Source organism: Coregonus lavaretus (genome assembly GCF_964263955.1).
Source record: "Coregonus lavaretus genome assembly, chromosome: 26".
Classification (NCBI taxonomy): domain Eukaryota; kingdom Metazoa; phylum Chordata; class Actinopteri; order Salmoniformes; family Salmonidae; genus Coregonus; species Coregonus lavaretus.
Genome location: NC_140013.1, coordinates 40,203,372 through 40,214,163, shown reverse-complemented (window position 1 = coordinate 40,214,163; position 10,792 = coordinate 40,203,372). Strand labels below are relative to the sequence as shown.

The window sequence follows — 10,792 nt, the reverse complement described above, 5'->3', positions numbered from 1 at the left end:
ATAAAAATAGTACAAAAAACAAGTAATGTGGACACCCTTCAAATTAGTGGATTCGGCTATTTCAGCCCCACCCATTGCTGACAGGTGTATAAAATTGAGCACGTAGCCATGCAATCTCCATTGACAAACATTGGCAGTAGAATGGCCCGTATTGAAGAGCTCAGTGACTTTCAACGTGGCCCCTTCATAGGATGCCACCTTTCCAACAAGTCAGTTCGTCAAATTTCTGCCCTGCTAGAGCTGCCCTGGTCAGCTGTAAGTGCTGTTATTGTGAAGTGGAAACGTCTAGGAGCAACAACGGCTCAGCTGCGAAGTGGTAGGCCACACGAGCTCACAGAATGGGACCGCCGAAATAGAAGCAAACCGGATGGACATCATGAAAATGATCGGAGAGGTTGAGAGTAGAAGAAGTTCAGGAGAAAAACAAACAAAATATAATTATTGTAAAATTGACTGTGTCCATAAAATGTATATAGTAAGTATAAGCTGGAAGTAGAGGCCTAAGCGTTGTTGGTCACTAGTTTACTCCAATTAGGGAAGGGGTGGTGGGGTTGGAAAGTAATAAAGGGGAATCTTTTTTTTTTTAAGGATATGTATATGTATGTATGTACAGTTGAAGTCGGAAGTTTACATACACCTTAGCCAAATACATTTAAACTCAGTTTTTCACAATTCCTGACATTTAATCCTAGTAAAAATTCAATGTCTTAGGTCAGTTAGGATCACCACTTTATTTTAAGAATGTGAAATGTCAGAATAATAGTAGAGAGAATGATTTCTTTCAGCTTTTATTTCTTTCATCACATTCCCAGTGGGTCAGAAGTTTACATACACTCAATTAGTATTTGGTAGCATTGCCTTTAAATAGTTTAACTTGGGTCAAACATTTTGGGTAGCCTTCCACAAGCTTCCCACAATAAGTTGGGTGAATTTTGGTCCATTCCTCCTGATAGAGCTGGTATAACTGAGTCAGGTTTGTAGGCCTCCTTGCTCGCACACGCTTTTTCAGTTCTGCCCACACATTTTCTACAGGATTGAGGTCAGGGATTTGTGATGGCCACTCCAATACCTTGACTTTGTTGTCCTTAAGCCATTTTGCCACAACTTTGGAAGTATGCTTGGGGTCATTGTCCATTTGGAAGACCCATTTGCGACCAAGCTTTAACTTCCTGACTGATGTCTTGAGATGTTCCTTCAATATATCCACGTAATTTTCCTTCCTCATGATGCCATCTATTTTGTGAAGTGCACCAGTCCCTCCTGCAGCAAAGCACCCCCACAGCATGATGCTGCCACCCCTGTGCTTCACGGTTGGGATGGTGTGAAAAAGTATGAAAATGTATGCACTCACTAGCTGTAAGTTCGCTCTGGATAAGAGCGTCTGCTAAATGACTAAAATGTAAAATGTAAATGTATTCTTCGGCTTGCAAGCGTCCCCCTTTTTCCTCCAAACATAACAATGGTAATTATGGCCAAACAGTTCTATTTTTGTTTCATCAGACCAGAGGACATTTCTCCAAAAAGTATGATCTTTGTCCTTGTGTCTTTCAGGTTATGTCAATATAGGACTCGTTTTACTGTGGCTATAGATACTTTTGTACCTGTTTCCTCCAGCATCTTCACAAGGTCCTTTGCTGTTGTTCTGGGATTGATTTGCACTTTTCGCATCAAAGTACGTTCATCTCTAGGAGACGGAATGCGTCTCCTTCCTGAGCGGTATGACGGCTGTGTGGTCCCATGGTGTTTATACTTGCTTACTATTGTTTGTACAGATGAACGTGTAACCTTCAGGCGTTTGGAATTTGCTCCCAAGGATGTACCAGACTTGTGGAGGTCTACACATTTTTTTCTGAGGTCTTGGCTGATTTCTTTTGATTTTCCCATGATGTCAAGCAAAGAGGCACTGAGTTTGAGGTAGGCCTTGAAATACATCCACAGGTACACCTCCAATTGACTCAAATGATGTCAATTAGCCTATCAGAAGCTTCTAAAGCCATGACATCATTTTATGGAATTTTCCAAGCTGTTTAAAGGCACAGTCAACTTAGTGTATGTAAGCTTCTGACCCACTGGAATTGTGATACAGTGAATTATAAGTGAAATAATCTGTCTGTAAACAATTGTTGGAAAGATTACTTTTGTCATGCACAAAGTAAATGTCCTAACCGACTTGCCAAAACTATAGTTTGTAAACAAGAAATTTGTGGAGTGGTTGAAAAACGAGTTTTAATGACTCCAACCTAAGTGTATGTAAACTTCCGACTTCAACTGTATCAGATGTAGCAGTCAGGCTAGCCTGCTAACTAGATACAACTAGAATATATTTCCTTCTTTCCTTCTTCGTTTGAGCCAATCAGTTGTGCTGTGACAAGGTAGGGGTGGTATACAGAAGATAGCCCCATTTGGTAAAAGACCAAGTCCATATTATGGCAAGAACAGCTCAAATAAACAAAGAGAAATGACAGTCCATCATTACTTTAGGACATGAAGGTCAGTCAATCCAGAACATTTCAAGAACTTTCTTCAAGAGCAGTCGCAAAAACGATCAAGTGCTATGATGAAACTAGCTCTCATGAGGACCGCCACAGGAAAGGAAGACCCAGAGTTACCTCTGCTGCAGAGGATAAGTTCATTAGAGTTACCAGCCTCATATATTGCAGCCCAAATAAATGCTTCACAGAGTTCAAGTAACAGACACATCTCAACATCAACTGTTCAGAGGAGACTGTGTGAATCAGGCCTTCATGGTCGAATTGCTGCAAAGAAACCACTACTAAAGGACACCAATAAGAAGAAGAGACTTGCTTGGGCCAAGAAACACGAGCAATGGACATTAGACCGGTGGAAAACTGTCCTTTGGTCCGATGAGTCCAAATTTGAGATTTACCCAACCACCATGTCTTTGTGAGACACAGAGTAGGTGAACGGATGAATCTCTGCATGTGTGGTTCTCACCGTGAAGCATGGAGGAGGTGGTGTGGGGGTGCTTTGCTGGTGACACTGTCAGTGATTTATTTAGAATTCAAGGCACACTTAACCAGCATGGCTACCACAGCATTCTGCAGCGATACGCCATCACATCTGGTTTGGGCTTAGTGGGACTATCATTTGTTTTTCAACAGGACAATGACCCAACACACCTCCAGGCTGTGTAAAGGCTATTTGACCACGTAGGAGAGTGATGGAGTGCTGCATCAGATGACCTGGCCTCCACAATCACCCGACCTCAACCCAATTGAGATGGTTTGGGATGAGTTGGACCGCAGAGTGAAGGAAAAGCAGCCAACAAGTGCTCAGCATGTGGGAACTCCTTCAAGACTGTTGGAAAAGCATTCCTGGTGAAGCTGGTTGAGAGAATGCCAAGAGTGTGCAAAGCTGTCATCAAGGCAAAGGGTGGCTACTTTGAAAAATAGAAAATAGAAAATATATTTTGATTTGTTTAACACTTTTTTTGGTTACTACATGATTCCATATGTGTTATTTCATAGTTTTGATGTCTTCACTATTCTTCTACAATGTAGAAAATAGTAAAAATAAAGAAAAACACTTGAATGAGTAGGTGTGTCCAAAGCAATATATCTAGACTAAGCTTCGCTGAGCTTGTTAGCCAGCTAAGCTAACTGCAGGCTAACTAGGCAGAGCATTGCATGGGAGGCAAAATGCACCCTGGGAATCGTAGTATGCTGTAGATGAGGGCAATACAGAAGCAAAGATTTGTATAACTAAACCAAGATAGACCAGAGCTTGTCGTTTCAAATGGGAGCAAATTAATCATAGTGGGCAGAACAAGCAAGGAGGCGGGCATGAGTGAAATAACTAAATTTGCCCTTGCACTCCTTCTAAACAACGCAATTGTTTTGAAACTTTTAGAAAGGGTCAAGTCTACAAAACGCAGCTTACTCTGTTTGTTACAGATTCTAGTTTTTTAAAACAGAAACAGATATGGAGATCAAATGTTTCATCGATTAGAACATTTGCAGAATGTTGGCCAAAGTCCATCTCGCTCCATCTTCTCCCACTGCCGGCACACTGGGCTTCCTTTCATCACCATATTTGGTAGTGAGTGGAAACGCCAACCGGATGCTTCACATTTATACATCGGTTGAAATATCTGGCTTATAGTTCTAAACAAGGCATCGTGCAGTATGATTATTGAAAACAATAAAACATACAATTTGTATCAAATCTTACAGTAGTGCATATATACTAACAGCATAATAACAGGTTATAAACTGGCGGAATTGTCCTTTAATACTTTTTTAGAACCTTCCCAAGACATGACTGTAAGTAAGTAAGCGTCTGCTAAATGGCATATTATTATATTATTATATTATTATACTTTTTTTCTGTAATCAGGACATTATGTGATAGTTCCAACGGAACGTTCTCTGGGGGACCTTTGTCTAGAAGAGGTTTAGAACAGGTCGTCATTAAAAAATAGATATGTTTTTGGAAACCAGACCCTTTGCTTTGCTACTCACACTCAGAATATTATGTATAGGATGTAACGGTAAAACTGACTGCCGCGGTTACACCATGAGCCCTAAGAGGTTGTGAGTTCAAATCCCAGGTGAGGACATGTTGAATAATAACTACTGTATAAATGAACATGCACAATGTAATCATGTATGTCAAAGAGTGTCAAATAGGTACGTTGTACTGTTTGTGAAAAGTACTGTATGTTAAAGTACATATGTACTGTATGTTAAACGCGCTGTTTGTGTGTGTGGGTGTCCCAATCCTTGCTAACAGACAAAGAGCTGTGAATGGCTCAATGGTTCACCAATCACGGCCTTGATGGGCTCGGCAACGGTAACTAGGAGTGATGATGTGTAATGAAATGCGCATACCCAAGTAGGTAGGTATAACGTTTTTTTCATTTATTGCTTCTCTGGGACCATCAGATGCGGTCCTAATGACTGATACACTGAATGTACTGAGAACGTCCGATAAGCATCCTGACCTGGTCCTCAATGACGTCCAGGAACAAGCCGGGAACTAGACAAAAACCTCCACGGGACCATTACAGAACGTTCTAAGAACGTCCTATAAATGTCCTCGGAGATGTCCCCAGAACAAACCGGGAATTAGACAAAAACCTCCACGGGACCATGACACAACGTCCTGAGAACGTCCTAAATGTCCTTGGGGACGTCCCTGGAACTAGACAAAACCTCCACAGGACCATGACACAACGTCCTGACGACCATTTCATGATGTTCCATGGACCTCCTAACAACTCATTTTGGTTTGCAAGGAATACATAATTTATTGTATCACACATCTTTATGCTCATTGTACTGTATTGTACAGATGACACAATCAGGGCCGGCCCTACCAATAAGCGACAGAAGTGTGGCCTCTAGTGGGCCCCCTTACTGTTGGTGAAATTTCCTTTCGTAGCATACCCATTCGTAGCATACCCCTACGTAAAAATGTATGCACACATGACTGTAAATCGCTTTGGATTAAAAGCGTCTGCTAAATGGCATATTATTATTATTATTATTACTACCCGGAGGCAAAGTCATTAATATTCATGAGTTACGACAAAGAACCCGTCAGGTGATTGGTTGAGCCTTCTTGGGTGCGTGACGTCACACTGATGCGCTGCAGAGCCATCTGTTTAGCTAGCTCGCCGGCATGAACACTGAGCGCCAAACGACTTGGAAAGCCTAGCTTTAGCTTGATCACCAAATACATTTTGGCGTAAAATGAAAGTCCACTACTTGTTATTTTGAAGTTAACCCAAATGTAACAAAGAATAGCCACTACTAGCCTCTGATTGGTTGGTTAGTAGTGGCTACTGCCTGGCCAGTGAGCTAGCTAGCTACAATTCAGTAATTTATCTATCCTCCTCCTAAATGCAGTGGTCAGTGGATAAAATAACTATGAGTTGAACATATTTGTCTGAAAACGAACTAGTCGTGAGTCATTGTTGCCCATGGTGTAATCATGTCATGACCAGTTGGCTACTGTAGCCTGTGTGGCCATGAGCTCCCGAGTCTAGCTAGCGTCGTCTTTTGGCATCCATGCTTAGCTAGCTAGTTAGGTACAGGCCCCCAGTGTCCGGTCTGGAGCGTGAAGTCAAGAGCTCTGCTGATCGGCTAATGCGTAGCAAGCTAACGGCCAAACAATTAATTTTTAGACGGCCGTTTTGGGCTCTAAAATTAGTTTATCATGATCATGTTCGATCCCCACAGTGAATTATTTTAGTTTGCTACAAATCGAGATATTTAATTAAATAGTGATACATTCTGACTACAACATTTGTCGCCACACAGGACAACATGCTGCTGACACAGACCAATCACAGGCCGGCAGGCTACGAGGAGGCTCCCGGTTGACTCTCTCAGGCAGGATGAAAAAGACTACATCGTCCATGATCCTTTGCTAGTTACGGCCACTGACAACTGTATCAAATATCAATAAAATGCTGATCTGACATCTGTCTGGTGGACAGGTGGTGAGTGGGCATGTGCAATGGGCCTAAGACTAAGGAAAAAGAGAGGCATCAAACTTACAGACAAACTTTACTTAATAACAAAAGCAAAACATAGCATCACAACACAAAGGCAACACGTTGAGTAGGCATCATGGTTGTGGTTTGTTTGTGCATGATTCACCAGATTCAGCTAGCAACTCCCTCACAGACCAACCGAACAGAACTGAGTAGCAAGGTAGGAGAAAATACTTGGGACTCAATTCAATCAAACCCACATTGCAGTATTTACACAGTAACCTTTTTTTCAAATGGTCAAATAAACTCACAGACTGGTCTTGGGTACTGTATAAAAACCTACAACTACTACCAGGGCGACCCCCCTCACAGGTATGCTTTCACTTTTCAGAATTAGAAGTGTGTGTACACAAGATGAATACTGTAAATAAAGACATTGCATAAAACATTGCTATGGTGGGTTTGAATGAATCCCAGCCTTGTTTGTTAAAAGCTAAAATGCAGTTCAACAGGAACCTAAAATATCAGGGGTTCACAGAAGCAGAACAAAATAGAGAGCAACCGTCTAGACTCCATCTCAACAGCATATTTACAATCATTGGCAGTGGTAGATGCTATTCCTCAGTCAAATCACAAAAAACATTGGTTTCAGACATTCAAATGCTCTCTCTCTCTCTCTCTCTCTCTCTCTCTCTCTCTCTCTCTCTCTCTCACACACACACAACACTGGAATTCAGCAGGCAGTATTGTACAGTAGGTAAGGCATTATGGGATACTGTGATGTTGATAGTTAAAATGAGGGTCTTGACCTTCCAGAATAGGATGTGACATAGCAAAATAACAAATGCAATAATACTGACTCATTGCCAGGCTCTGCATGGGGCGATCTCACGAACAACAACCAAACCTACATCCATATAGTTTTCTTCATTGGTTTTCCACAGAACACAACGTCACCGTATCTTGAAATAAACCATGCTAGTGTTATGAGTTAAGGGTCTATAGAGGCCAGTGTTATGAGTTAAGGGTCTATAGAGGCCAGTGTTATGAGTTAGAATCTATAGAGACCAGTGTTATGAGTTATGGTCTATGGAGGCCAGTGTTATGAGTTAGGGTCTATAGAGGCCAGTGTTATGAGTTAAGGGTCTATAGAGGCCAGTGTTATGAGTTAAGGGTCTATAGAGGCCAGTGTTATGAGTTAGGGTCTATGGAGGCCAGTGTTATGAGTTAGGGTCTATGGAGGCCAGTGTTATGAGTTAAGGGTCTATAGAGGCCAGTGTTATGAGTTAAGGGTCTATAGAGGCCAGTGTTATGAGTTAGGGTCTATGGAGGCCAGTGTTATGAGTTAGGGACTATAGAGGCCAGTGTTATGAGTTAGGGTCTATGGAGGCCAGTGTTATGAGTTAAGGGTCTATAGAGGCCAGTGTTATGAGTTAGGGTCTATGGAGGCCAGTGTTATGAGTTAGGGTCTATGGAGGCCAGTGTTATGAGTTAGGGTCTATGGAGGCCAGAGGAGCAGAATGTCCAAGTTTACTGGCCTCATCATTATCACACATAATATAATGTTACATATTACATAATATTACATTAATATTAAATATGATTATATTATAAGATTATATGACATATGACATACTATTATATGAATGTATTGTGATTATATTACATATTACATATGACATAATATGATGTATTATATTATATATGACAATATTATATTAATATTATATATGATTATATTATATATGATATAAAATGTGTAATATGTATAGTATACTGTCAGTCACTAGCCGCGGGAAATAGGGATGCTGAGGGTTCTGCAGCACCCCCTGAAAAATCACAATAATAACAACAACAAATTATTATAATACAACAATTTGTAACAAATATTTTGGGGACAAAAGTAGTGCACTGGGCCTTTACTAGTCCTGTATGAGTCTCTGCAGCGCTGAGATATTTTTCTTTCTGCGTCTATGTCTGTGTCACACAACACGATTACAGTAATAACTAATGAAGAAATTATAGTAAAAAAGAAACCCTACTGACAACAAGATTACGGTAATATCTGATTAAGGAATTACAGTAAAAAATAAACACTCCTGACTTTTCAGCAGACGTCAGATCCTGGGTTATAACCGTTCATTGGTTATCAAAACAACCGTGTCAGGAAAAGACTGCAACGTGGTGGGGTTGTTACAATACATTCAGCGTTTCAAAACTGATTCAACACAACATTTGGAAGTTTGGAATGTGTTAGTATGTATAGCATTAGTTTCTTACATCCCTATTCAAAAATACATTTTGGAAACATTTCAAAATCTTTGACAATACTCAACACTCAGATAAACACTTTACAGAAACACACATTTACAAAAAAAAAAAAAGGAACTCATGCGGAAATTACAATCCTTGTCCTGTACACGGTGTGTGTATAATTGATCACAATGAGCTTCGTGCTGAGGAACACATGATGTTGTATTCAGGTAAAATGGCCCCACTTGTGGACCTGTGTGCGTGCGTGCGTGCGTGTATGCGTGCGTGCCTGGCTCCTGACATGACCTTTGGTGTATGTCTCAGGCTATTCCTAGGTATCCTCCAATAGTAGAAGCAATGACGATTCCCAGAATCACACAGCAAATAATGATCATGATTTTCTTCTGCACATTTTAAAAAGAGAAACAAACATACCAGGCAGCATGTGAAGAGAAGAGTAAAAATGTGTTAAAGATAAACACCTAAACAACGGGTTATTAATAACAGAACACAGCGCTTAAGATTATTCTCACAGACAGTATTGGAGTGCTACGGGTCAGTTAGGGCAATTTCCACATTCTGTATTATTATTCGTTTAAATACAGGGTTTCTCTGAAAACAGAAGCCATGCACAGTACGTAGTACAGCCAGTAGTTGATTATATCATCGTGGTCATAGATAATGATTCATACACTGCACAGTACATCAACATGATTATAAAACATGCAAAACATCTCCTTCAACAACACAGAAGCACTCATACAACATGACTGGGTCACATGTAGGGTGATGACTTGCAGACACAAACAGGTAAAAAGATCATTCAATTATAATACAGGACATTTACCAGACACTTTAATACAAAGCAACTTACAGCCCATTTCACGTACGGGTGGTCCCAGGAATCAAACCCACTATCCTGACATTGCAAGTGCCATGCTCTACCAAGGACCACTAATTATTGAGATCTATCTGTAGTGTTCATGGGATTTCTATGGGTGTGGATATCCTCAACATGAAGTAGCAGAACCTGTCTGCCCTGTGACTATGTGATCCAGAACCTGTCTACCCTGTAACTATGTGTTCCAGAACCGGTCTGCCCAGTAACTATGTGTTCCAGAACCTGTCTGCCCAGTAACTATGTGTTCCAGAACCTGTCTGCCCAGTAACTATGTGTTCCAGAACCTGTCTGCCCTGTGACTATGTGTTCCAGAACCGGTCTGCCCAGTAACTATGTGTTCCAGAACCTGTCTGCCCAGTAACTATGTGTTCCAGAACCTGTCTGCCCTGTGACTATGTGTTCCAGAACCGGTCTGCCCAGTAACTATGTGTTCCAGAACCTGTCTGCCCAGTAACTATGTGTTCCAGAACCAGTCTGCCCAGTAACTATGTGTTCCAGAACCTGTCTGCCCAGTAACTATGTGTTCCAGAACCTGTCTGCCCAGTAACTATGTGTTCCAGAACCTGTCTGCCCAGTAACTATGTGTTCCAGAACCGGTCTGCCCAGTAACTATGTGTTCCAGAACCGGTCTGCCCAGTAACTATGTGTTCCAGAACCTGTCTGCCCAGTAACTATGTGTTCCAGAACCTGTCTGCCCAGTAACTATGTGTTCCAGAACCGGTCTTCCCAGTAACTATGTGTTCCAGAACCTGTCTGCCCAGTAACTATGTGTTCCAGAACCTGTCTGCCCAGTAACTATGTGTTCCAGAACCTGTCTGCCCAGTAACTATGTGTTCCAGCTCTTCAGTCTTTGACACACCTTCTTTTAACCAGGGTGGGTGAAGGTAGACCAGACCACCAGAGAGCTAGGTGAGTGTGGAAGACATGGAGCCATCCTCCAGGGAGGTGACAAGGCCCTTAACCAGGCCTCTCCAAGCCCAGAGGGGCACCCACCCTCAGGCCAAGGTCTGGATGTCGGTGGCTCCCTAACTGAGCCCCACAGCCAGAGAGATGATGAGGATGATCAGAGAGACCGCAAGGCAGACCCCTATCAGGATCATCTTCTGCACGGGGAGACGGAGAGGGAGGAGAGTGAGTGACAGAGAGACATGGATGGAATGGAGTAGTGGAGAGGGGGA

General features: G+C 41.8%; 1 protein-coding gene across 1 annotated transcript in view; it reads right to left on the bottom strand.

The window, feature by feature from the left end:
* Positions 1-6,516: 6,516 nt before the first annotated feature.
* The window catches only part of LOC311101423 (syntaxin-1B-like), a 91,770-nt gene continuing 87,494 nt past the window's right edge, over positions 6,517-10,792 (bottom strand). Inside the window, exon 8 of the mRNA XM_084142568.1 lies at positions 6,517-10,717. Within this exon, the coding sequence (XP_083998694.1) occupies positions 10,640-10,717 (78 nt within the window). The 3' untranslated portion in view covers positions 6,517-10,639. The remainder of the gene's footprint in view (positions 10,718-10,792) is intronic.